At 43.7% G+C, this 26,868-nt stretch overlaps 1 protein-coding gene across 4 annotated transcripts in view; it reads right to left on the reverse strand.

Moving 5' to 3' along the window:
- The window catches only part of zeb2b (zinc finger E-box binding homeobox 2b), a 96,582-nt gene extending 69,726 nt beyond the window's left edge, over positions 1 to 26,856 (reverse strand). For 2 of the 4 annotated variants that reach the window (XM_085150125.1, XM_085150123.1), the window contains exon 1: positions 26,728 to 26,856. In XM_085150125.1, the coding sequence (XP_085006251.1) occupies positions 26,728 to 26,800 (73 nt within the window). In that variant the 5' untranslated portion in view covers positions 26,801 to 26,856. The remainder of the gene's footprint in view (positions 1 to 26,727) is intronic. The other 2 variants (XM_085150126.1, XM_085150124.1) reach the window with 1 other exon arrangement.
- Positions 26,857 to 26,868: the final 12 nt, after the last annotated feature.

A 26,868-nucleotide genomic window follows, 5' to 3' on the forward strand; every position in this document is an offset into this window, starting at 1 on the left:
AGGGGAAAGTGTTTGCCCAACAAAGCCAGGTGTGATTTAGAAGGATCTCCACCGCCACTCAGGTAAAGTGGAGGGAAGCTAAGTTCCCTTGTTAGTCAGAAAGAGATTTCAAAGCTGACAGCTTAAAGGTGGGTATTAACTTGCTCACATCTGAAATACTTTGGGATCCTTCAGACTGAAATGGATAAAGATACAAAGAGCTGAGGGCAGGGGGGAGGTGGGGAGGGAGGAGAAGGGGGTGGAAGAGAGAAGGATGGAGAGGGAGGCAAAGGCAGACCTAGAAAAGGAGAGGCTGCATTCACACTGCAGCTGAGGGTTTAACTGATATTTTCTAACTTGTCTGGAAGGAGCACTAGACCATATAATGTGGGCTATGTGCTATGTCAGTGATTCCCAACCATACCTGTGGTGTATATTTACTATGCCTCCATGCTCGTTTAGTTAATTTTTTTATTGTGATTTCCTTTTGAGTTTAGCTTTTTAAATTGTTTTAGCTTCTAATAGTTTTAAATGTTTTGTTTTTAGTGTAGTTTTTATCAGTTTCTGTGTAAGCTTATATGACAGGGGCATAATTTGAGGTTTTAGTCGGCTAAAATATCCCCAAGCTAGCTAAAATTAGGAATATAAAGTTGGGAAAAAATAACATTTAACAACTTGCAGTTTAATTTTAGCTAAAACTAAAGCTAGCAGTTAACATAAACTGTTAACTAAAAGTACAAATAGCAGATACATTATTAGCTCAAAGTGTAACAAACATAATGTAAAATTATGCTCAAACTGTATAGCTAGCACTCTAAATTGTTAGCTAAAGTAAATCTTGTGGTTAAAAATGTAAATAAAGCATAAGAATGAATCCTGTTAGCAAAAAATGTAGTTAGCTAAAACAAAAACTAGTAGCTAAAAGTTTGGATTAAGGTTATTAGCTAAACACAATAAAAACAAAAACATTAAAAATAGTCTAGTAAAATTAAAAACTATATGATCTTGGAGTCAAATTATTAGTTAATGTCAAAATGTAACTGTTAAACTTTAAGCTGAAAGTATTGATTAACAGCTGAAATTATAAGCTAACAACACAAATAAAGAAAGACGCAGCAAGACAAAGAAAAACTGTTAATTACACTACTAAAAGAGGAATAATAATATGGCCCAGATCAACTTTAAAGTGAGTTCAAACACATTTGACATCATTAACACAGAGATTTGACTTAATTTGAAAGTGCTTAGGGGGTCCATAATGAAAAAGGTTGGAAGCCACTGCTACATATGGTACTAAATCAGACCCGGAGTACAGGTGGCTGCTTTTAGTTGCTTTTGTCACCTTCCAGTGGTAAGATAAAAGCTCGCTTGGAGGCAGATAAAGAAGTTCAGTGAAAAGTCTCTGTTACCTGCAGGTTAACACAGAGTTTAATTTTCCTCTCTTGAGCACATTTATGTTGGAAATGGGTTAAAACTGGGTTGGCAGGACTTGCTGAGATGGCTCTTTTTTCCAATATGTGAATGCAACCTGACACCATCAGAGCAGTGACACACGGAAAGGCAAAGGGAGGGACTGAGCATAGACAAAGCAGACCACAGATAGTGACATGAAAGCCTCCAGTGTATGAAAGTGAGAGTGCTGTCACTCTTGGGAACCCCTGCCAGCAGTCCTCACCCTTCCAGCTCTCTGAACCACCCCACCTGAGAGCGATTGCGATGCATGTTCTAGTCACTCATGCGGGAGAAGCAATACATAAGTTGGGTGTACAGCCACTTTAAAAGCTCATCAAGCACATACTCGGCTTGTAGGAAATACCTTATTCATGACGGAGCTGGCTGAGGCCTAGGTAATTACTTGAATCAAGGTGGCCTCGGAAATGTTTAAATCTACAAGGACTGGGAGAAGGCATGAATAATGCAAAATAATTTGCATCTAAATTTTTTAAGTGTGCTTTATTCGAAAAAACTAAAATGCGGGCTCCGATTAAACTTTGATGAGTGAAAGCTGAGCGCATGCAGGCGGGTTAGGGCGGACGGGCGTGCGTGCTTGTAGTAGAGAAAACCTCCTCATTTGTAGAAATTATTTAGAGGGAAAGGGACAGAGGTAGTGCCAATAAATAATAATTAAGAGAGAGGTATTACAGCGGCAGGGTGTCTAGAGGACGGGAAGAAGAGTATCCGCTGTTGTGCAGTCAAACAGGTTGCAGCCACACTCTTACATTTATGCTGAGCATCTTGTTTGGAGACTTTTCCCCTCCTCATACACACGTTTTTACAGCTTCGCTTGTGCTGAATATTTATGAGATTGTGTTGTGCACAGAGCAGTATTTCCCTCTTAGTTATAGCTCGGGAATCTATCGGGCCTAGATAGCCAGGTCTGTGTGCATTATGTGAAACAAAAGGGGTAATGCAGGTGCAGTTTACATAATGTAGCATGCGTGAGGAGATGAAATGCTTACCTGCTTTGGAGTGAAGAGGCACAGGTGGAAGGAGTTCATGGACCAGGAGCACAAAAAAGAGAAAGACAAAGAGGAAATTGATTAATAAATGACCACTTTAAAGCTTTCAGTCATCTTTTGAGCCCTGGAATTTGTCTCACAACCTCCTAGCAGCTTGTCAAAGGCTGCCCAACTGAACCAACATCAACTTTCAGTGAACAATATGATGTTCAGATTTTTTTAAAAGCCTGATAAATCACTGAATAATTGTCAGCTTCTGACTCTGGTGAAACACAAATATTTATTATTGGCACACAATATCATCCGTTCAAATCCAAAGTGTCCAAAAATCTGTCACCGTGATTCCAATTTTTTTTTAAAAAAGCACTGAAAGGATGCACACACACACCTCTCTCTTTGTTAAACAAACCATATATCTCTTCTTTTCTCTCCCTGTTTGGCCTGGACTGGGAGGTGATGGAGGAGTAGGGGGGAGGAGAAGGAGGAGGCGGCGGTGGGTATTTTTAAACGGAGGCTGGAAACAAAGGCCCCTCCTGAGGCCAGCCCCCTGCCCGGAGGATCACCTAGTCCCAGGCTACCCTGCTCCACTTTTCCCACGCTAACCTCCGGCCTCATTTGCATCCCCTGCTGCCCCTCGTAGCGATTATTTTCAGGTGAGCTGCTCTGTATAGGCGGGCCGGCTTAAGTACGTGTGTGAACGTCTACGTGCATGTGTGTATCTTTGCCATTTTATGTCCCTAGGTCTATCTGTATGTGTGCGCCCACCCCCTGATCCTGCTCTTAATTACGACTGACTGGCACCAGACACAATTGCCCCCTTGATTCAGTCAGCTTGCCCCCCAACCCCCCCGAAACAAGCAGCCCGCAGTGACCCGAATCATCTCCCAGCAGCTGGAGGAGGAAAACCTTGTCTGCACACGATTACGAGCCCAAACAGAGATAGCTGAGACAGACTTGCGCTGTCTTTCTGCTCAGCTAACACAGCTCGGACACTGCTTAGGCTGTCACTGCTATTAAAAAGGCTTTCTATAGGTTACAACAGCCCCCTGTGTGCTACTGTATCATCCCAGCAGAGGAGCAGCAGTGTTGTCCTATTCATTCATTAACGCAGCTGTCACACATGTTAACTAGATTCACCAGTCAACTGTTACATATTAACACTAAAGGCTACAGCACAGTAATATACTGCTCTAATGGTTACTACAACACACGCTTTAAGGTGGGAACAGAAGATTCTTACCACACGTAGTCTCTGCAGATTAGTAAACTTGATGATAAAACTTGCCACATCGTTTAGCCACACATCACCATACACAAGGCTCCAGCACGCTCCCTATAAAAGGATCCTGTCCAGTAACATGTGCACTTATCCTACACAATTTCAAATTCCCATATCAGATGTACTATTCAACATTAAACACACAATGACGTTATATTATAATACATGCAACAGACTTGCCAACAGTAACGGTGCGATACTGTTGTTTTCCATTGAGCAGACTGTGATCAACAATAATAGTGTCGTGCTGTAAACAAAAAAGTGGTTTACAGGGTCTGCACTGTAATCTACAACAGCAGATCCTCACTGTGAAACTTTTCTATAGGAAACCATTATTTTACAGTGCCCCTACTTCACTCTACTGTAACATGCTGTACAGATTTTAAGAGCTAAAATGTAATACTCTCATTTTTTTTTTAAATTTTACTGTCAGTATAGAGACAATAAGCTAACAACATAAATAGTAATACAATGTTTCTTTTACAGTCTTCAATGCAATCCACAACAAATGTTTCCTACTGTTAGAAATTTGAAGTAAAAACATTTTTCTTATATTATGGGGACATTTAAAAATATAGCAATAACAGGTGTTTTAAATGGTCTCCACTGTAATCTACAACGGTTAACAACCTTATATAAAATATAACAGTTGCTTTACACTGTGTGGACAACAACAGTTTCCCACTTAGGAAACATAACGGTAATAGCAAGACGCTGTTGTTTTACAGCACTTTAATCTAACAACAGCTTTATATTTAAGACATTTTACTGTAAAACACATTGTTTTACACTGTCTGTGTAATCTGTAACAAAAGTGTCCTACTTTAACAAATATAACAGTAAAATAGTGTTGTTTTACATTGTGTGGACTATAATCTACAAAAACTGATTCTTAATTTTCAAAAATGACAGTAAGAGTTTTTTTCTTACAATACTATAAGTTGCAACAAAAGCTAACTACAAAAACACGTCAACAACAAACATCCCCCACTTTAAAAATATACCAATAACAGTTATGTGCATTACTTTGTGTGATCTACAGCAACTTTGATGTAGTTCGAGGACACCATACAAGACTCTATATTAAATGAACTGTAAGAAATTATGGAAAAATGTCCCCATATTTCGTGTTGCTGTCCCAAATAGACCCAAACCCTTTCACCCCAGCTGTGTTAGTGCCTTGTTCTTCCCACTGAGCAACACATACAGTCAGCCCACTGATCCCAGCCACAGCAGCGCTTTATAGAGATAGCAAACAGACAAAAACAATGTTTGTCCTGCTACAGCCGGGAGCCGCACACATAACTACACCTTATTATTTCATATCATCATGAGCTCCGAACTCTCTCAGCTGTGGTTTGGGGAAAGGTAGCTACAAGGCAGCGTACAGGGATTTACACATACAGAGAAACAAACACACACATGCCTAATATAATTGTCAGCGTCTGTCCCTCCCCGTCTCAGAGTGAAGTCCCAGCGTTCACAGAGAAGGGTAATTATTGTGTATCCGAATGGGAGGATGCAACCATCTCTGGCTCTGATTAAAGGGGACAGGAGAGGAGTGTCGCCTCCCTTTTACAAGCCACCGTTTACGGGGAGGCGCACCTTTCACTGTCCAAACAATGTCTGTCAGCCACTATCAATAGCTGCCGTGGGAGGAAACAGTAGCCAAGGTGCCTGGACTGCAATACAGACTGAGAAATGGATATAAATTGGGTGAAAAGTGCATTACAAGGCTCTGGTAACCCCACAAATCCCCGCGTGGAGGCGGAGCGTAGCGGCGGAGCAGAAAATGTGTACAAATGTCCCTTTGCACTTGCAGCAGGTTTCTATTATAAATCACCGTGCCATACTTTGTAAATCTCGATTATGTTCCACCTGCAAGCGATGATCGAGCACATAAAACAAGAAGTAAATGAAAGGATTCTGGGTTTGTGTTTTTTGTTTAGTTTTTTTAGTCGGCCTGTATGTCACGCTACACTCCTCTTCCCTCTTCCTGCTTCACTCCCTTCACCTCATTTCGCATCCCCAGAGGTTACCATCTGTACCCGCTCCCCTCCTCTCCCTGCCTTTTGCTGCACATTTCAGCTTCATCTTTCATTCTGCGCCCCCCTTGTTTTAATATTTTTTCTATAATTGTCTTTTTATTTAAGGCGCTACCTTTTTGCAGGCTGAAAGTCTCAAAGAAGAGCGCAAACTTAATGTGCCGACTGCCTTTGAAGTTCAAGGAAAAGGAAGTTATACGCCACTTGAGATGTCATAGCTAATTGTCCATTGCATACAAGATCATAGAGCAAAGTGAAGAAGAAGGAGGAGAAGAAAAAAAGAGGGGGATAATGACAAAACAGAGAAAGGAAGAAAAGAAGTGAGGGGACATATGTGAAGGTGTCATTTAGTAAATAAATGAGCTAAAGGGGGAAAAGGAAGCTCGCCTTACACACAGCCTGAGCTGAGTTAACGCATCGCAGAAGATGATCGTCTCGACTCAATTTCTGAAAATTGCCACTGCTGCTACACCCCACTCACTCCCCACCCCACGAGAGAGAGAGAGAGAGACAGAGAAGAGGAAAAAGAAAAGAGGAAAAAAAAACTTATCAGCAGTTACTCCTCCTTCATTTTATTTCATTTATGAATTACAAGGAAAGATGCCATTATATATTATTAATTCTCTGCTGTTGCTTTGGCTCTGGCTGCTGCAGCGGTGAGCTGCGGATGTCGGCGGCAGTGTAATTACGTTCTAGCCGGGCAGCCATCCGTTTCCTTTCAAAAATTTACAGGATTCTTAATCACGTTGCTCATTTGGGTGCACGGTGGCGGGGATGGCGAAACACAAACAGGGGCACGTCTGTTTGCACGGGAACACCTGCTTAGCATTGATAGCAGATGTCAGTCAGTGAACTGAACAAAAAAAAAAAAAAGTGCAGGGAGGGGAGGGGGTGGAATTAAAAATGCAAGCATCACCAACTTCTTATTATTTACTTACTCCAAAAATGAACTCCTGGAATGGGAGAAGGAAAATCCTGGCAAACGCCAGGGAAGCTGGGCCTTGTAATTGTGCTGCTGCTGCTGCTGCTGCTGCTGCTGCTGCTGCTGCCGATGCCTCCTTAACTCCTCTTCCTCCTCTTCTCCTCTCCTCCTTCCTGTCAATCTCCTTCTCCCTTTCAAATCCAGCTAAGTAGTGAGCATCAAGAGGCATTTTTTAACCTTTTCCCTTTCCTTTCCCCCCACTTTTTCCTTCTCTCTCTGTCTCTCTCTCACATTCCCCTATTGAGCGCAGGAGTCTTATATTTCTATCCGTTTGCATCAGTCTTTGCTGCATTATTCATTTGCATTATAGCGCTGGATGGTAATTAAATCTTGCCTGGTATGCTGTTGTATTTAAATGAAATGTGAATATTTTAGCGGGGGAAATGCAGAATGCTTAATCTGCCCCCTCCCCAACCCACCCACCCACTCTCTATCCTTTTCTTTTTTGCCTTTTAAGAGCTCGACTATTGGCCGAGCTTTAAAACTGTTTATTGTTCTCGCAGATTTTTTTCCTGAGAATAATAGTGTTGAGTCAACAGCAGCATTGATGAGCATATTTCAGCTGATGCATTTGCCTGGGCAGGGTTATTTGATACCTCGGAGACCCACATGCTTGCATGCAGCTTCCTCTTCCACACGCATGTATGGAGGCATACAAAATCTGGCCCACAAAATGGGCACTGAGGACCTTCGACTCACAGAAAGAGAGACGGCGAGAGAGGGAGACCTTGATAATGTAGTAAAAGATCATGAGAGAGAGTTAAGGAATTAGGGAGGAAGAGACAGAAAGATAACAAGAGGGACGACCGACAGAAGTGAGGCGATAAGAAGACAGCGAGAGGGGGCGGGAGACTTGTGTCATACATTCGAAGGATGAGCAAAACCAATAATGAGTTTGGAACCTGTAAACTTTTAAAAACTTGCCTGCACATCAGTCTGGTATCATGAAATGACGTATGAGTAACACGTCATTACCTTGCTTTTTATCTTCCAAATGAAGAGACTTCATTTGGAAGGTAACAACATAACCCTACCCCTAAGTAGTTCATCACGAACCAAGTGGATATTAAAGGGGTTGGAACCTGCCTACACAATAGCTTTTCGTATTGTCATAAAAAAAGCCAGCCCTGTAACTTCAGCAGATTTATCCAGTCTCCAAAATACCCCAGAAATAACCCCAAAAACACTTGTTAGGTCAATCAAACCTCTAAATGTAACAGCTCTTAGTTGCTGGACAGTTTTAAGCTGTAAATAGACTTTTATTGATGATTTCAGAATCAAGGCCAATTGACGACAGCTGAATGAACCTAAGTGAGACTAGTTTACAGAACACCTTAAAGAAACCTTTGGCTCGAACACAGCAAAGCTCAAAACCCTTTATGTGCAACAAACAATAAAAATCACCAGTTTAATTACACCATCTCTAAAAGATCTCTTTATATGGAATCTGCACCCGGTTGACCTACCCAAATGGAAACTTGCAAGGCCAGATTTTAATCTGAGAGGTAACATAATCTAGTTTGTGAAACAAGGCTTGTTTAGCATGTTGTTAAAATGCAATCAAATCTAAATATTACCCCAAATTTGTTAGCTCTCAACCTGGCGGTAGATTAATCCATTTTTTTCTGCTATTTTGAGTCAAGCACAACCACTATTCAATGTATAGTTTTGCCAACAATAAATGTGTTAATAAAGGGGAAAATGGCTGTTTTCCTGTTTGTAAGGAGGGCTTCCCATGAATGACCTGAAAACATTAGGGTGGCTGCCTTCCTTTTGTAAATGTGTTCAGAATTGGTCGGCTTAGTCCAACTAACACAGTGAGGCTGACAAAGAAACAGTAAAACGCTGAGGGGAGAGGAGGGAGGCAATAAACCTTTGTCAAACATTTGCAGATAGTAAGGAAAAAAAGAAAACAACGGGAGGAATCGGAGAGCGAAAGAAGCAGCAGAAAATGAAAAAAAAAAGGGAAAGAAAGACAGAGATAAAGAGACCCCGCGAATGAGATGACAGAACAGAGAGAGAGAGGTTGAGAAGCAGAGGGATGAGCTGTGCCTTTAATGCCCATCTGGCCCGGAGATGTAATAAAATTGACATATTGATTCCTTTGAATTTACGAATGCCTGTTTCATAAACTCCATTTCCAAAGCCGAGGCCTCTTTAGAGCCCTGTCATTTTTCCCCCAAATGGATCAATTATGTGCCCACGTAATCCTGTTACCTGAGAAACCCACGCATACTTCTCCCATTTGCGGCGCTTCACCGGGCGCACAGACTCGCATTATGTGCACATAAACAAACTCTAGGTTTTCTTTTTTTGTGTGTGTGTGTGTGAGAGAGAGTGTCTTCACCTCCTTCCCCCCCCCTGCCACCTCTCCTCCTAATATTAGCGATTGTTTTCTCCCCCCTGGTGTCGTTGTGTGAGTCTCTCCCGGAGGGGTTTTAGGGAGGCTTTTCCTCTTGTTCCTCCTCTGGCTTGTTTTTGAAGTTGTAGAAAATCCCTTTCACCCCTTTTATAAACTGCAATTCTGCCACCACTACATCAACACTAACATCACATCCTATCCTCCGTTAAAAGCCATATCAAAGCATAAATTTCATTTTCAGCTGAAGGGAGGGAAAAAATGGCCGCTTCAGATCTTCTTTAAAACGTTAATCACAAAGGAAGACAGTTACAAGCTACAGGATGATTTTCTTTGATAAATACACCTTCTTCTTTCAACTGCGCCTCGAGCAATAAACAGAGAGTTTGCAGTACTACACACAGGAGGTTTACCCCATCGCCTGTAAGATAAATACTCTTTTGTGGCACTGAGTAGCTGGTTATGAAGGCGAGACACTAACTCAGCCAAGGATTGGGGATTTATTACTCGAGATGGTCACCTATAAGAGTAGCAGCAGCAAAAGTGAGCCTTGCAAACCATGTTTTAGCACATGAGAGGATGAAAAAGCAAAAGTGCACCAGGATAATGAGAATATTTAAGGATCTTTCCTCAAGAAATCAACCCCTTTAAACTAGCGCCATGAGCTAGGAACTTGTAGAATTTTTTTTTCTTTTTCCTTTATAGACACAAAACTTTCTATACATTCACGTGACATTGCTATAGTACATATATTCTGATAGCACAGGTTATCCTGAAACAAATGATGCATAAACTTGGAAGCTGTAAGATTATACAAGTATTTTTTCACAAAGAGGCTAGATGGATTGAAACCATGGAAAAGACCTCACAAAGTTAAAGAATATCCCTTAAATCAAAGATCCTTATTAAATAATACTCAATGAAAGTGGCTTTTTCAACAACTCACAAGTGTATCTACAGGGATTTCCTTATGTAGTCCATAAAACAAACTGGTTTCAGGGAACAAGAAGAAACACAAGTGGAATTTGGCCTCTTCTCATTGGTGCAGAAACATGTTGACAACAGTTTCTGACCCGTTCTGACACTACAGGGACGGCTCTCATGCCTAACCCCGGTGAAAACAGAGGAGTCAGTATGGCTACCGCCTGGCCGGTAATAGCATAATAGGCAACTACAAGTGGTCACGGGTCAAACCGGTGCAAGTGTAAATGTTGGAGCAATACAGTGGGCTGTCAGGTGGAACGAAAATGTATGAAGAGCGACAGCAACGTCGGAGCACGGGAGCGAGCGCTCACTGAGCCACTGGATATCTATTTTACTATCTTACATTGTTGTAAAACCAAGACGGAGACAGAGAGGGAGGGAGAAAGGAGGGAGGTAGTGGGAAAAAGAAAAAAAATCAGTCCTCGATCTTATTTTCCACACTCCGGCGAGCTACAAGCGGCTCAGTTACACTACACTTGCACTGAACAATCAGTCTGGCAAAGGTTCACAAAACGACGAAATACCTTGTCACTTACTGCCTGACCTGTTCAGCGAAGTGACTCAGAGAAGGGAAAAAAGGAAGACGAGGAAGAAGATGGACAAGGATGTAGAGGAAGGAGAGGTTGGGGGCGGGGGGGTCATAAAATAATCATGAAGGAGCTCTGCTATGGTTGATGTCCATGGAACAGTTTCAGCAAATTCCTTCACGTTCTTATTCCTGTTTTGGAATATACTTGTAAGACATGTACTCCAGTTTTTCCTCTTCTTTCTTCTTCTTTCACCATAAAGCTGCCTCAAAGGCTTAAAAATATCCAACCTAGGATAATTTTTTTGCCCAGTGCACCACATGGAAAAGGTCAAAACGGCTTCTAAATGAGTGGTGCCCAACTTTATTTCACGAGATGTAACGTCAGAGGCCTGTCAGATATTCAGAAAATAATTTGAAAATTTATCTGGACTACTTTTACGTAGCATCATTTAGCACTTATGTTTAGGAAAATCACTTACTGACTTCAAAGCCTAATCCATTTAACTGCTATATATTATATTTACCGACCAATTTTAGCTCTAATACATGATGTTTAGCTTTGATATGTTCCTTTAGCTACATTTCTACCTAACTAAAAAAACGCTAATCTATAGCTTTAGCTAACTTCAACTGTTAGCTAAATTTGTAACTAATAAATACCAACATTTCATTTTAGTTTGAGGTATTTCAACTTAGGAGCAATCTTGTTCATCCATATATTTTTAGCTGTTATCAGCTAAAGTTACCAAGTTAGTTTAAAGTAAAAGGTTTTGCTAACTATTCAGCTGCTATCATTTTAGCTAACAATTTTGTTTGTTCATTAACATTGTTAGCTAACAATAGCAATACTGATAGCTAGTTTGACCGATTTCAGTGTGTTAATCTGAAGTTTTAGCAATCCATTTCCACTTTTAGCCAGTAAATCCAATATTTTATATACCATTTTAACTAATAGTTTATAGAGTATCTGTAGTTTACAATTTTATTAGCTGATCTAAACTGTTACATAACAATTACAATGGCTTTTCCATATTTCTAGCAAAAGGTTTTCATTACTATTAACTAACAATTATAGCTTTAGCCATACTTGTACAGAGCTGTTTCAAGTATTATCATTATTTTTAACTTTAATCACATATGCATTTAGTCTGTTTCTATTGCAGGTCTGTTATATTACAGCTTAAACTTGTTCAGGACCAGTCAGTTCTTGTAATTAAAACCAATCTGTCTACATACTCCATGAGTCCATGAGGAATACTGGTGTCCATGCTTTGGAATCACTGTTCTGAATTATATACATAAATATTCCCCCACAAATTCATCCTGACATTTTCAGTATGTTTGAACAAATTACAACCACTGTGAGGCTTTAACACTAGACACCTCATGTTTTAGGATGAGAGAACTCCAGTGGATGCTGCAACAAGCATCTCTGGTGTCAAAAGCAGGGGGTAAGAGGGGTATAAAGTAGATGATTTGTCACATAGCAGCTGTGGAAAGTTAGGGGAGCTTTGAGGCTGAGTGAGAGAGGCGATTGTTAAAAAGTGAAGAGGAGGAAGAGGAGGAGGGGGGCTTAACGGGGCTGACAGGCGGCTGAGTTCTGCTCACTGGACTTAATCTAAAAGAAAAAGGCCCCAGTTATGATGAAAGGTCGACAGAGTATGTCTCAGCAAATTGGCTTTCCTAGTTTTTTTTTTCTTTAAACCTTGCGCTGGCTGATGCTTCAGCTCCACCGCTGTGGAAGCCTAATGATCTCCGGCCTGCTAGCTCACCCCCTTCCTCCCACCTGTCCAACCCCCTTTCTCGGTTCAAAAACGGCAATTTCTGTGAAAACTTTAGCTGCTGATGCCACTGAAGTTTTTTTTGCTCCAAAAACCACTGCTGGTGACAAATCAGAAAAGGTCAAGCATCAAAGAAGAATTTTTTTTTATTCAGGAGCAAGGCCTGTCTTTGTCAAAGAAGAGCCACTGACAGAAGCATGTAAACTTATGCAAACTCTGACACGTTTCAAGAGAGACAGATAAAGCAGATAAATGAGACAGATAGGTCAATGGGGCGACTTCAGAAAAGGGAGATGTGACCCGGTTGCGGCCAAGTTCAGAACACGCTGGAACAGCTTGGCTCGGTCTCGTTCCAGGCCTGACATTTCTCCAAGGCCAACTATAATGATGGACAATGACAGGTAATTACTAGTGTTGGGAGGGGTGGAGAGCGTACAACGAGAACTCGAGATCAGCGGTATCTGTGAAGTTTCTGGAAACTCTGAGTGGGACGAAGGACGCCGGCCAACAAAGCCCGAGCGGGGGAAAAAAACCCACAGCACCGCAGCTTCGATGTCGTGTTTTCCCTGACTTGGATTGAAAGATTTACAACCACCATTTGAGCGCTGCTACAACCAAAAAACTTCTAGGCAGATTTAGGATGCAACCTCTCCTTCCTACTTCCTCAACCCCCCTCTTATCTTACTGCTTGGAAACAATTCTTCTGACTCCCTTTTTTAACCTCTTGGAAAGAAAATATGTGTTTGCCTTTACTCCTAAAGCGGCGGTAACTAAGACAGAATACCAAGCGGCTTCGATGTTTTGCAAACAGCTTCACCTGCACGCTGGGAAACCAGTTATGTGGATGGAGGGGTTGGGGTGAGGTGCAGTGGGGTGGGGGAGTCCATGTTGCAATCTCAGCCTCTCCTTGGTGCTCCCCCTTTATAAATTACCTCATCAGTGACTGAAATTAACACCGATTCTTGCAGGCAATTTCTCAATTTCCAATGCTAATTAGCTTTCTCTCTTTACTTTTAAATTCTGTAGCACCTGTTTAGGGGGAAGACATCTTAGGCAGTGCAGGCGCATTTAATCACAATTTTAATTAACCATCCCTGTAGATGTGAAAGAGAAGCAATTATAATGCAGATGAATGATGATTTTTCCACATTAAATTGTTTTGTTTCTTCGTTATGTTGATTGCATAAATACGGAGCGACGTTCAGTTTTTATCTACTGTAATTTTGTAATTGTTTTGCGGGGAGGGAAGCAAGGGGGGAGGGGGGGGCAAAAAAAAGGCAAAAACCAGCAGTGAAAAAAAAAGGGGGTTTGGATAGACTCGTCTGTTGACAAATTGTTTCATTTAGTTAACCCGTTAATCGCCGCCGCAGTATGGGGAGGATTTGGCAGGAAGTGTCTTATTTACTTTCTTCCCCACCACCACCACTTCAGAACAACTGCCATCAACTTCCTTGCTTGTCAATCATCCCGAGGTTTTAAGGCTTTTCGAGGAGAGGGAGGAAGGGCGTGTGGATTAAACCATCTCGTTTGACCTTAACAAACTATCTAACCGAGTGAAAGTCACCGGCGCGTCTTAACTCTGCCTCCCCCCTTTAACTGCTCGGCATATAGTCGCAAATGAAAGCACAGATGGGGTGCGACCGAAATGGACTCATAATCTTTATGCGCTCGTGAAAATATCATTGGGTTCGATGACGGCGCTTTCGACTGCGTTTACGGCTCCTTGTTCTCGGAAACTTTGATTTTAATGTCCGAGTCACTTGAAGCGAAAATAAATAAATAAAGCAAACGCGCCACGTTGCAGAGGAAATCCTTAAAATGCTTGTGTAAGCTTGGAGGTGCGACTTTTTTACTCTGAGCCACAAAGGTCAAATTTAGGTGTTGCAGGTGTTTCTGGTGTGAGTTGCACAGTTTTGGAGTGATTAATTTGAGTAAAATGGCGCTAAAAGGACCTCATGGAGGACCTTTGCAAGGAAAAGGTCACTGGTTTGATTCCAGCAGGAGACACTAATCCTTTCAGGGTTGTGTCAGAAGCCGGATCAAAGAGGAGGAAGCAGCTGAAAGTAGCTTTTCATGACCAGGTTATTCAAAAAATCCACAAACATTGTGTGAGCAGTAGCTTTTAGCATGCAGGAACTATTTTCTGTCTGCTATCTACATCCGCCAGCCAAATTGAGAGGGAAGCCATTAATGAGTACGCCCTCTCATCAAAGGTAGATAAACACTTTTCCCTGTAGAGTGATGCAGGTGGCGGATGTAGACAGAAGACAGAGACCTGCTAGAGGAAAAATGGGATAAATTTATATATATATATATATATATATATATATATATATATTTGTATTTTTTAACTTGTAGATTTATTTATTTATGCACTCTATGCAAATTAAGCACCTTTCTTTAAAACTCCCAGCTTGCCAGGTTACATTTTTGGGAAATGATTTGCTATCAGGAGCGATCAGGATCTAGGATTTTTTTTGTACGCGCCCTTTAGGAAGCAGTTGTTTTCTCTCTTTAGCAGATTGCTGCTATAGCACAGGGAAAAAAAAAAACCTCCCAGAATCCTCTTGTGTTCTGCCCCCCTTCCACCCACCCTCCGCCACCCCCAGCAACACTCATTCTCTAATCCCACTGAGCACTGCTTTCAGTTTGCCCAAAGACCATGCAGGGTAACTCCAACGGACCAGACACACACACACACACACACACACTCGTTCCCTCTGTGTGACACACACACATACACTTGTTCCCTATCTCTCTCACAGTCACCGTCAGTCTCGCTGTTTGCAAAAAGCATTTGGTGTTATTTTAAAGATTTATGGGATTCGCAGGAAGTTTGAGATGTATATAAGGAGCATGCCACTGCTTCCGTACAACTACAGGCCCGAGGTTGACAGTTTGATTTGAATACAACTTCCTTTTATGATTTTCGATGAATACCCTGCGTGACACTCCTCTACGAGCAAACCCGCAGTTCTTTCTCTTTTTTGAGGGATCTATCTTAAAGGAAGAAGCTCCTCTTTGAATATTAGTGGCGATTGGCTGGAGGTAAACAGAGCATTAAATCTTGCAAAACTGTGGCAAGGCCAATATGGGGACGGGGGGGTAAGGGGGTGGGGGACGACAATGGCTTGGCCCCGGCATCTCCGAGGCCTTTGTTCTCGGCTTAACAAAACTCTGCCGTCACACCGTTTTACCTCAATGCTGCCCTGTCGCAACAGCCCATCAGCCCATCGGAGGCACATGCAAAGCCGAGGACAGGGAGGCAGGGAATGGGGATGAGAGAAAGGGCGAAAATATGAGGGGTAGGCTAGGGAGGCGGGGGGGGGAGATTAAGATAGAAGGTGGGAGAAAAGGAGAAAGTGGCAAGGAAGGAGCAAAGATGACGCAAGTAGATGAAGATAAAGAGGGAGAAGGTGTGATGGGGCGACGCAAGAGTGAAGAAGGAGTGTCAAAAACCCTCAGAGGCCATTAAAGGGGCAAGAAAAAAACAACAAAAAAAGAGAAAAAGAGCACTCACCTCTCTCGCTTAATAAGAATATATAGCAGCTGTGAGGAGGGAGGCGAGGAGGGGTTTGAGCTTCGTGTGACGTGGCTGCGACAGAACTGGAGCAAATGCGAAGAGTCGCTAAAAGTTTCATCACTAAATGTCCCACTGCGGGCCACAGCGAGGATCAGGAGGAGAGCAAAACATGCGCACCTGCGTGCCAGTGAGCATGCACAGATGGGTGGCGTATAAATACATGTGTCCAAAAATATGCAAATATGGATGCAAGTTTGTGGCCCTCTTTAAGAAGATGGCCACCACCCCTTTAAAAATATGCAAAATAAAAACTCCTCTGACTTCCTTTTTCTCCCAGCTGGTAATTAATATTCATACTTTACTTAAAATTTATGTTTTTCGCTACGTCGTGGCTCCGAGCCGGTGGGAAAACTGCTCGTGTCAGTGGTTCCAAGCAAGAAGAAATGTGGCAATCTGGCCCAGTAAATATCCAAACTGTTAGCTATATTCTCGCTAATAAGATTTGATTCCGAGCTGACTTATTAGCACTTAACCCCAAAGCTTGACCTCCCGATCACCATGTTGGATGTAGTTCAGGTCTCTCCTTGTGTGCCGCGATTTGCCTGCTTCTTTCCTCCCTCCCTTCCTTCGTTTTCTCCTCCACTGTCAGGTTCTGGCCTGCCAATTTCCACTTGAAGCTTGACTGGGCCTGATTTGATGTAAACTACCTTGGGGTGAGCTAGGGGAGAGAGAGGGCGGCAGTGGTAGCGGTGGCAGCAGCGGGGAGGACTGAAACTGATGAACAGTTATGTCAAGTCAATTTTGCACCGTTGGGAAAAGGTAACCTCTCCGTCGGGGAGGAGAGAAAGGTAACAGGAAAAAAGCAGAAAAGGGGGGCAAAAGAAAAAAAAGACAAGTGGAGTAAAGGCTGCAAGCTGTGGAGGGGGGGTAGGCAGGGTGGCAGAGGGGCGTGTAATCGCACCGGGGTGCACCCAACCCACCCTTCGCTACATCACCTCGCCTCCCTCTGCTTAGTGCCGCTAACTGAAACGCTAACTGTCAGCGCGAGTACTAATTGCAGATGTGCCAGTCTGCCATCATAATAAAATCAGAGGCAGGGCGGACATTAAGCATGGCTGGCTCATTTGTGAGACCGCTGAAAAGGTAGCATAAATGAATATTTCATTACCTTAATTACTAAGGAATACTCCTTTCCGCCAGTCGTGGAATGAGTGTTGCTGTAACTAATTATGAAAAGTAATAACATTAGGGATACTGTGATTGCCAGTTTATAAGGCGGCGTCTGCTTGCTGTTGAGGTATAAACCATGTTGGGTAACATACGGCGAGGAGCGGAAGGAAGGAAGGAAGGAAGCGAGGGCGAACCCGTACATCTGCAAAAAAAAAAAAAAAAAGCGGAAGCAAAAAAAAAGAAAGTGGGGTTTGTGGGGATGAATGGAGCACTGATTATTTACCCCAGGATGCTTGAGATTGCCAAGTGGAGGTTTTAACAGGTATGAAGGAGCTGGTGAGGTTGTGAAACTGGCTCGGTGCGTAAATGACAGCTTTCTGGCAGCGCAGGAAGCCCTTTAGTGTGCCGTTTTCTATAAATACAAACATGGAAATATGAAAGGACACATGCAATACCTGGACCGCCGAGTGCAATTTGACTAATCCTTTACCACGCAGCCCTCGAGTACCTGCACGGCTACAAAGGCCACAAGCTGCACATTTGCATCGCTTCATCATCCCACACGTCTTTGAAGTCGGCTCGATACCTCTGTCCGTTATTCACCTCTGCGGCCTGTGGGCACGCCTCCCCCCCATGCCCGACTGTAATGTATGACCACAGATAAGGTCGTGAGGGGGTGTGTGAGAAAAAAGGCAGAGTACAAGGTCTGCTTTGATGGCCATGCTAATTCCAATACCCCTAAGTAGTAAGAATAACAAAGTGGTGGAGAATTTATCTCAGGAATGCCGGAGCAAGACGGCCAGGCGATAAGGAAGTAGCTTCCCTTGGGTGGGGGAGAAGTAATTAGAGACGGCTGACTGATTAGATGACTGACTGGGATGGATGGAAGTAGAGGTAAGGGGAAATGGACTGGTTGGGCGACACAAAGGGGGGGGCGAGGAGCAAAAAGGAGAGTTAGACTCCCCCTGGTTGTTCATGTTTAGAGTTTAGGCACCGAACTAATGACTTGATAGTGCAACACAAGTCTAACCTGAAGGTTTTCCAACCAAAAATGAGAAGGAAAAACACAGAAGAGAAGAGGTGAACCCTTGACTTGATAGCGACCCCCTACGGAATTCATAAGAGTTTTGAAAACCCCAAAGAATAAACCCTCAGCGATGTACAAAAACATCCCCAGGCTATCAAGCCATAAAATGTTGACTCAACCAAAGACCAGGCTGTGTCTTAGACTGAGTCACAAGGCCAAGTATGAACTCGAGTCTTCATATCGGACCAGATCTAAGTTGTTTCCCGCAAGGTTTCTAGGTCAGGAAATACCCTTTCGTCCCAACAATCCAGCGTGAACAGCATGCCATAGCCAAAAGGTCTCATCGGATTTCTCAAGGCCTCAAGAGCAAGCAGCAGCTACAACCACACAAACCTGGGGTTTATCACCTCATCATGACTTCTAAAGGTCGATAATAATTCAGCCTTAGAGCTTTTTCCAATCCAAAACCAGAATCGTGTTCTGACTCCCGAAAACCAAAACTGCAACCACAAAAAGCTCAACCCTGTCAAACCTAAGCCTCCAGCTCCCAAAATCCTTAATTTACCGTCATGTATTTTACACTCAAACCCACGAACTCTTTGCCAGACCACCTTGCCGAAAAACCTTGACCTGCACTCTTGCCAGAAAAAGCTTTTCTCTGTTGCAGACCCCCCCCCATCCTGTTCTTCTTGCGTGTCAGAAAGGCTGAGGACAGGCCTGTCGGTGTGATTATCCCCCCTCTACCTGAGGAGGTGTTTGTTTGACATTCGTGTTTGACAGCAACGGGACACGAGGCGTTCAGGGGAGGGGGCTCCCTCTCCAGTCAGAACCCATTAACACGTGGATTCACCTCTCAGAGTCCACTGCCTGCACCACAGATGACATTTAAAAGGGGGGGGGGGTGCGCTCCCTGTCCGTGTTCCAGCTCTCCTTCGTGCCAAAAGGTTAAATGAATGTCTGAATAACAAGGAGGTCGGGGCAATTTCTGACCATCTCCCTCTTTGCGCTGCAACCTCTGGTTAAGAAGGTGCTTGATCAACAGCGAGATGAAAGTGAGTGAAATTTGTACAACCGCAAAATGACCTAATTTTGTCCTAATCTCACTTGGCAATCTGGTGCAATTAAATTGAGATAACACATCTGAATTTACTTCCACGCAAGACGGGATTGGAGCTGGGAGGGGGGGAGACCGGAGCACAAAGAGAAGTGGACAGCAAGTCCTCGTTAGAAGGAAAGAAAAAAGAGGAAAAGGTAACAAGAGGGGCGCACTTAGGTGGCAGAGAAGCGGGACACCTTCTGAATAATGAACTACGGTAAGAAAGCGAGCCCCCTGATCAAATAGCATGTTCTATTATCCAGAATTAAAGGTGGGATGGAAGCACGAAGGCGAACGTGGAAAAAGGGACCTAGATTTCCAGATGTCACCGTGCCTTAATCTGCCAATCTGTTATTGATTGTTCCACACGGCCGTGACCTTGCCAGAAGAGCTCTTCCACCCGACAATCAAACATACATCAAAGAGTGTGTGTGTGTGTTTCCTACTAAATGTGTGTGTGTGAGAGAGAGTGTGTGTACATGTGGCAGCGAGCAGGCGCTTGCAGATCAGCAGCGCCGACATCAGAGCAGAAAAACTGGAGGCTCCTTTCAACACTTGTTTGCACAAAGGTGTCATCTCTGAAGCAGCTGCCGCCAAATAAAAAAAAACGGGGAGAGAAGAAGAAGAAATGGGGAAAAAATTATTTTAATAGATTATTTCATGAAGCTGTGCCCTGCTTTACACTTGACAGCAGCAGCGATAAGTCACGCACGCGTGCTAGCACACGAGCTCAAAGCAGCTGTGAGGTGTTTGCTCTTTTGATTAAATCTATATTTGATTCTTTGTTGCTCTATTAAGACTCAATCTTGTTTGTTAAAAGCGCTTCATAATCGGAGCTGACGCCTCGCCTCCCCCCCATTATGATCGATATTTGTGGTGTGTGTGTGTGTGGGGGGGGGGGGGGGGGGGGGGGGGGGAGACTTTGAGCCGCAGTAGTCGTGATGAATGTGCAGAGAAACGGGACATTTTAGAAGAGTTGCCGTGCACGCAGACGGCGCTGTTAGAAAAAAAGAAGTCAGTGTTTTTTAAGTTGTCTCTCTCCTTTCTTTCTTTCTTTCTTTCTTTCTTTCTCTTCGTCTTCTTTTTTTCTGTTTTTTGCCTCCCCTCTCACCCCCCCCCCCCTTCCTGTTTAATTATGAAATCTGAACGTTAGTTTACACCTGCTCAGCAACCTGTCGCCTGTCGCGCCCAGACTCCCTCGCAAATGGGAAAAAAGTCGTGGAAAGAATGTCGAAAAGCATTTTTTAAAAAAAGAAAAAACAGAAAAATCACAGGCGTAGAAAATGCAACGACTGAATAAGTGCAAACAGCAGGAACGAGATGGAACGGATGGGCCAAATAAAGACTTTGCATTTTCACTTGAGAAAGACTCAAATGAGGCATGATATTTTTTTTTAAAGGGAACAAAATGAGAAAATGCATGTTTTTTCCCTCCCTCCTCCTACCATCTTTCCTACGCGATGCATAAAACATGCCTGGGCTTAGGGTAAAGAGTGTAAATGAAAAGTCCAAATGCATGCAATTATTTGCCGGACCAGTGAAGTTTCAATTTCTGTGTTTGCTCTTTTTTTTTTTATGTCCCCCCCAAAAAATGAGAGAGAAAAAACAAGAGGTGGAAGAAAACACGCATGGAGGCATGAAATAAAGTCAGGGAAGCAGGAGAAAGACATCTGAGAGCAACTTTTAGAGCGAGGAGGAGGGGGAGGGTGGAGGCGGAGTTGATAGGAGCTGTCAAATTCAGGGATGGTGGTGGTGGAATAAAAAATAATAATAAGGAAGGAGGGGACAAGCCGGCTGCCACAAACACCTTGAAGTCTGTCACCTTTGCTCCATCTTTACTGCTGCTGCCGCCGCCTTTACACCACCACGAACTGCCAGAGTCCGAGCAAACCGAGCTCGACCCTTACCGGCGGTTCAGGGAACAGATACAGTAAAAAGTTGTTGTTTTTTTAAAGAGTTGCTTTTCTTTGGTCTGACGTGTCATTGCAAGCGGGTTTAAAAGCATAAAGGCAAGTCAGAGAGGGGCAGAGTTGGCTCACTATTGGCTGATTCATGCCTCGGTGTTAGTCAGGCAACGGATCCCGGCCACCGCTCTCGCTCGCTTTCATCGTTCTTGGCAGTTGCTTCGTGTTTGTGTGAGTGTGCATCAGCCCAAATACATTCTGCATGAAATATATATATATATATATGTGAGTCGAATTTTTTCAAAATTATGGGAATTTTTCTTAACTAAACCCAGAAAACAAGAGAGGAGGAGGAGGCGGCAGGGATGGTCACAGCGCTCTCATGCAAAGCATTAACCCCTCCACCCCTGTTTTCTCCAAAGCACGGGTTAATATCGTGGCTGCCTGGTAAGGCATTATCCAGAACCTCTCTGAACAAAAGGCCCCTTTTGCAAACAGACTCGTATTCCTCTCTCTCTCTCTCACCCCCCCCCCCCCCCCCCCCCATCCACCACCACCAACAAGCCCCAGTGTCCAAAGGTGTTTGCTGAAGTAAATCTGCCTAAATCCTGCGCAGCTTGGGCCAGTAGGGAGGGAGGGAAGGTGTACCGATAATCCTTCTTCTTAACCGAAAAGAAAGAGGAAAGAAAAAAAATAAAGAGAGGAAAGTTGTGGGTGAGGAAGGGATGAAAGGAAAACTGAAATCCAGATCACATGATACCCCTACCTCTCCATCCATCCATCCATCCATCCATCCAACACTTTGCAGCTCTGGCAATCCGACGATAACAGATAAATAATTAAAGACTGCAGCTACTATTTTATTTATTTATTTGTATTTACGTGCAAAGTTGCCGAGAAGTTGATGCCAAACAGAGGAAGAAGAAGCAGAGGGAAAAAAAGCGCATCGTGCAGACACCTGCTCCCGACTCTTATCTCCTTCTTTGTGCACAATCCAATCGGTCGCAGCCAGGATCTTTTTCTTTTTTTTATACCTCTCTCTTCTTCTCCTCCTTCTTCTTAAGTGTGAGTGGCCACGAATAGTGTGGGCATCTCGTAACACTATCTGTCTGTCAGGAGGGGCCCGGGGACCCTTGCAATGGAGTAAGGGAGGCTATAAAAGGCTTGTAACCAGGGGACAACCAACAAACAACCACAAACACCCTAGTTATTTCTCTCCCACCTCTAGTTTCCCCCCCTTTCCTCTTCTCCCTTTTTTCTCTCCTCTCTCTCTCTCTCTCTCTCTCGCCCCCCTTTTCATCTCAGGCCCTTTTTTTTTCTTCCTGATGCTGAATGCAAATGTGCGAGCCCTGCTGCTGGCGGCGAAAGGGGCTGAATTGTGATTAAGAGGGAGAAGAAGGAGGAGAAGAAGAAGGAGAAGAAGAAGAAGGAGAAGAGGAGCTCCTTTTCTTTGTTCCCCCCCCACCCCTCTCTACTCTCCTCTCCCTCCCCTTCTCCTCCCCCCGGGGGGATGTTTACCAGGAGAGACGCGGCGGATCAGATATGAAAGGCATTCAGGTCAGCATTGATGTGAGCGAAAGTGAAATCGTACCTAAGGCATTCCAAAGACCCGCGGTGTCAGGGGGTCCGGGCTCGCCGTGCCTCTGTGAGTGTGTGTTCTCTGGCCGCCAGGCGGAAAAAATATCTTCACACAAGTAGGCAGGGCGATCGAGGAGGAAGGAGGAAGAAGAGGAGGAAGGAGGTTTTTTGGTTTTTTAAGAAAAGAAGTGTAAAAAAAAATGCCTTTTTTTCCCTGGGGTGTGTGTGTGTGGGGGGGGGGGGGGGGTAATAATAAAAATTAAAAGAAGGTGGAGGAGGGAATTGATGAAAGTTTGCTGTCCTGCATTTAGGATGAAGGTGAGATGATCATTAGCTTCTACCTCTCCTCCTTTTTTTAAAATATGTGTGCGTGCATGTGTGTGTGTGTGTGTGTGTGTGTGGGGGGGGGGGTGGTACAGCCACAAGCCATGCTATTTGCTTTTATCTGCCTTATCAAAGCATGAAAAAAAAGAGGAAGAAGTCGAAGAAAAACAAAAAGTGCATGTGCTGCAGCCGAGCAACATTCCTGATTTAATTCCTGGTGGAAAGCACACGCTAAGAGGAACAGACATCACACCGCATCTCCGAAATAAATCCCAATCACAGGAATTTTATAAGGAATAAAAAGTCCCTCCTTTTCTATTTTCCTTTGAATATATTTTTGTTTATGTTTTTGCTTTTCCTCTCTCCACAGCAATCTCATTCACAGATATATTTAGCTCCGTGCAGGAGGAATATCGGGCCTCTCGATGCCGAAGCAGTGACAGGCAGGAGGCTCGGAGGAGTCGTCCCTGCCTGATGTCATCATTTCACTTAAAGAAAATAACGCACAGCTGAACTCTTTCTCTCTGTCCTTTCTTTCTTTCTTCTCCTGCTCTGTCTGCTGGTGCACAACAATCGCCAGCCCGTATGGGAATGGCAGCAGTGAATGGCGTGCCGTGGACACCCCCAGCCCCCCCCGCTCGTTCGCCACTATTGACGGTATAAACATGTAAATGAAACACATTACCGCTGACAATCAATTGTCCGCGAGCGCCCCGTGAAACCTCCTCCTCCTCACCCCCAACCCCTTCCTTCTCTTTTTGCTTAGTCGCCCTGACCCCCCTAAATTGTTGACTGCAGATGCTCCAAACACAACTTTAAAAAAACAAGCAGAATAGAAGAAGAATAAAAAGATGGTTTCTTCCTCCATTTTACTCATAAATATGTGACAACATTCGCACAACTGAGGAGAAAGAGTCAGCAATAGATAGAGAGCAGGATTCGGACTGCTTCAGATTATGTAATAGGAGTATTTTGGAGGGCGAAGAATCACTGAAAAAGAAAAAAAGAAAAGGAAAAAAGAAAGCAGGACGGGAAGAGCACCTGCAACATCTGCAACATGTGTGTTTCCTCCTTCCTCCTCTGCTTGTGCAGGGAGTCCAAACTGCAAAAACAGAGCCGAGTTTTTCATGGTTTCTTTTTTGCTTTTGATGCTGGTTGGGTAATAAGAAAATAAGGACAGGTGTGTGTATGTCTGTGTGTGTGTGTGTGTGCTGTCACAGCTGGATGTGACAAGCAACACCTGGCGAAGGCCAAACTCTCAAACGCTTCACGCTGCTGAGATCGAGTTTCACAGCAGGAAGAAGAGACCCTCTCTCTCTCTTCTTCCTCTCTCTTCGGTGGTTCTAACAATCGTGTGAGAATAAAAAAAATGTCATTTCTGCGCTTTTTCATAAAAAATATTTTCCTCGGAAATCTGCAAGAGAGGTGGGGTTTTTTTTGGGAGAGGGATAAGTGGCGAACTGCGCTGTTAAATACCACATGACGTGAGAGCGAGCGCAGCAACTCCAACCCTGAAGGCCAACAGTCATCTGGAGGAGAATGTCAAAGAGGGGCTCCAAGAAAGCGCTCCACCGAGGAGGAGGAGGAGGAGGAAGGGGTGTGTGTGTGTTATTTCTATTTTTAAAAAAATAGTAAAAAAAAAAACATAACAAAACAGGTGGCACACAAATTAGAATTAGCACACCGCCGCCTCAGAGACACCAGCTCTAATTCAACGTATATCGCATTTGTGTACATTCATCTGATTTGCCAGTTAGTGCGCCTAACTCGACATCCGTCTGCTGGAATATTTAGCATTCCTTCTTCTTCTTCTTCATTTGTAAATCTGTGTTTTGTTTTTAAGTGTGGCATCCGGGCCGTAAACACGCCGCCATCCCCTCCGAGCGACCCGAGCCTGGGCAGGAAGAGGACACAGAGAGGAGAGAGTGGCCAGGCCTCAATAAGCCTCTGAATTCCCAGAGGAGGGGGGTTGGGGGGGGGGGGTGAGGGGTTGAGGAGTGAGGAGGAAGAAGGGAAGAGTGGGGTGGGGGGTGTCATCAGAGAGAGCTTGTTTGACTTTTTTTTTTTTTTAAATAAATGTACTTTCTTTTAAAATGAAGAAAGAAGAAGAAGAAGAAGAAGACGGGAATACGCTGCATGCTTTCCCTACAACGGATAAAAATAATCTCCCTGCAGCCGTGCCAGAGCTCCGTCAGGTTTAAGGGTGTGAAAATGATATTTGTGCTCCTATTATTATTATTATTATTTTTATTTCCTTTTTAACCAAAACAGGTGGCCAAGGCTAAAATGCACACACACACACCATCACATCTCTTCCGTCCTCGTTATTCCATCTTGCCGCAGATCCAGAACGTGAGAGATCTCCTGCACTGTTGGGAGGCTCTTTAAGCGTGGAACAAAATGCTTGTCTGCCATCGATTGCGCGGGATCAATAAGTGAAATCTGATCTAGATAAATAACCTGTGGGGGCACAGTTTTCTCTCTCTCTCTCTGTCTTTCCTTTCTTATAAAATTAAAAACTGCAAATAAAAACCTGCTGAATCACACACACTTCCACACACACACACTCTCTCTCTCTCTGAGCCTGTATGGAATAATCAGGAATAACGGGGGCCAGGAAATGTCACTGCAGATTTGCCTCTTGTGGGGAAAAGTGTGGTGCAGTCAAATGGAGGAAGAAAAGCAACAAATCTCCACCTCCAGCGCTCCCCAGTCCAGACCCAATTAATGTCCAGCATTTATCGGACATGTCACCCTATTTATACAAGCCCCTCGTGCTGCCTTCACTTACTGATAGGAAAATAAAGTTGTTGTTTTTTTTTTAATCGTTTAAAAAAAATTCAAAAAAGGAAAAAAGTGAACCAGAGAAGCCAAGTGCCACCTCCTGTGATATATGTCCCGGAAAAGCAGCGACAGTGAGGCGTTCAAAGACTTTGAAAAATACTAATGAAAAAGAAAGAATATAAAGGCCCATTAGCGTGGATTTATTATAGAAATAGAGGGGGAGAGAGTGTGTGTTTTTGTGTGTCGTGGTCACGGAGTGCCAGCGCGTGGATTAAAAACTCAAAGTCACAAGACTGGACTTTTTTTTCCTCCACAGCCAGTGACCGCTACACTCAGGCAGACACTCAGTCCTCCCCCATGGCGGATTTTTCTTGTCTTTTCTATTTTTTTCCCCAAAGAGAAAGCAACCGGCAACCGCCAAACTTTCCAACATCCACAAGTTTATTCTTACTATTTAACATTTTTGGACTTTTCTTTTCTTTTGTTTTTGGGGGGTTTTTTTTCAACACCAGCCTCCTGACAATCTTCACCCCCTCCACCCTCCCCCTCGCTTCACCACAATTAAAAGCCGCTATTATTTCAAATTATAAATAACAAAAAAAAAAGGGGGAAAAACAGAGAAACTGAATCCTAGGACGCATTTACGCACACTTTCTCTCTCGGGGTAACGCTCTCTTTACATCCACGCGTAAAAACTAAATAAACTAAATAGTCATAATAATTTATTTTTTTAAGCCCGAATGAACGCGGACTCTCTCTCTCTCACACACACACACACATCCCTGAACCGCAGCGAGAAGCCTTGAAAGCGGGCTTACATCCAAAGATACCACCACCTCTACACTGCACACACACAACCACCACCATCACTAACACCACAACAACAACAGCAGCAGCTTTGCGTCCCGTCATCTTTTCTCTTACCGTTTTTCCGTCTCGGGTTGGCTTGTTTTCGCCTCTTACACCTGGGGCCATCCGCCATGATCTCCTGCTTCATTGATAAGTGTGTGTGTGGGATCAGATGGCAGCTCGCATGGACTCGATTCCTTGATTTCAGCTTGAGAT

The sequence above is a fragment of the Neolamprologus multifasciatus genome, chromosome 23 (assembly GCF_963576455.1).
Source record: "Neolamprologus multifasciatus chromosome 23, fNeoMul1.2, whole genome shotgun sequence".
NCBI classification, from domain to species: Eukaryota; Metazoa; Chordata; class Actinopteri; order Cichliformes; family Cichlidae; genus Neolamprologus; species Neolamprologus multifasciatus.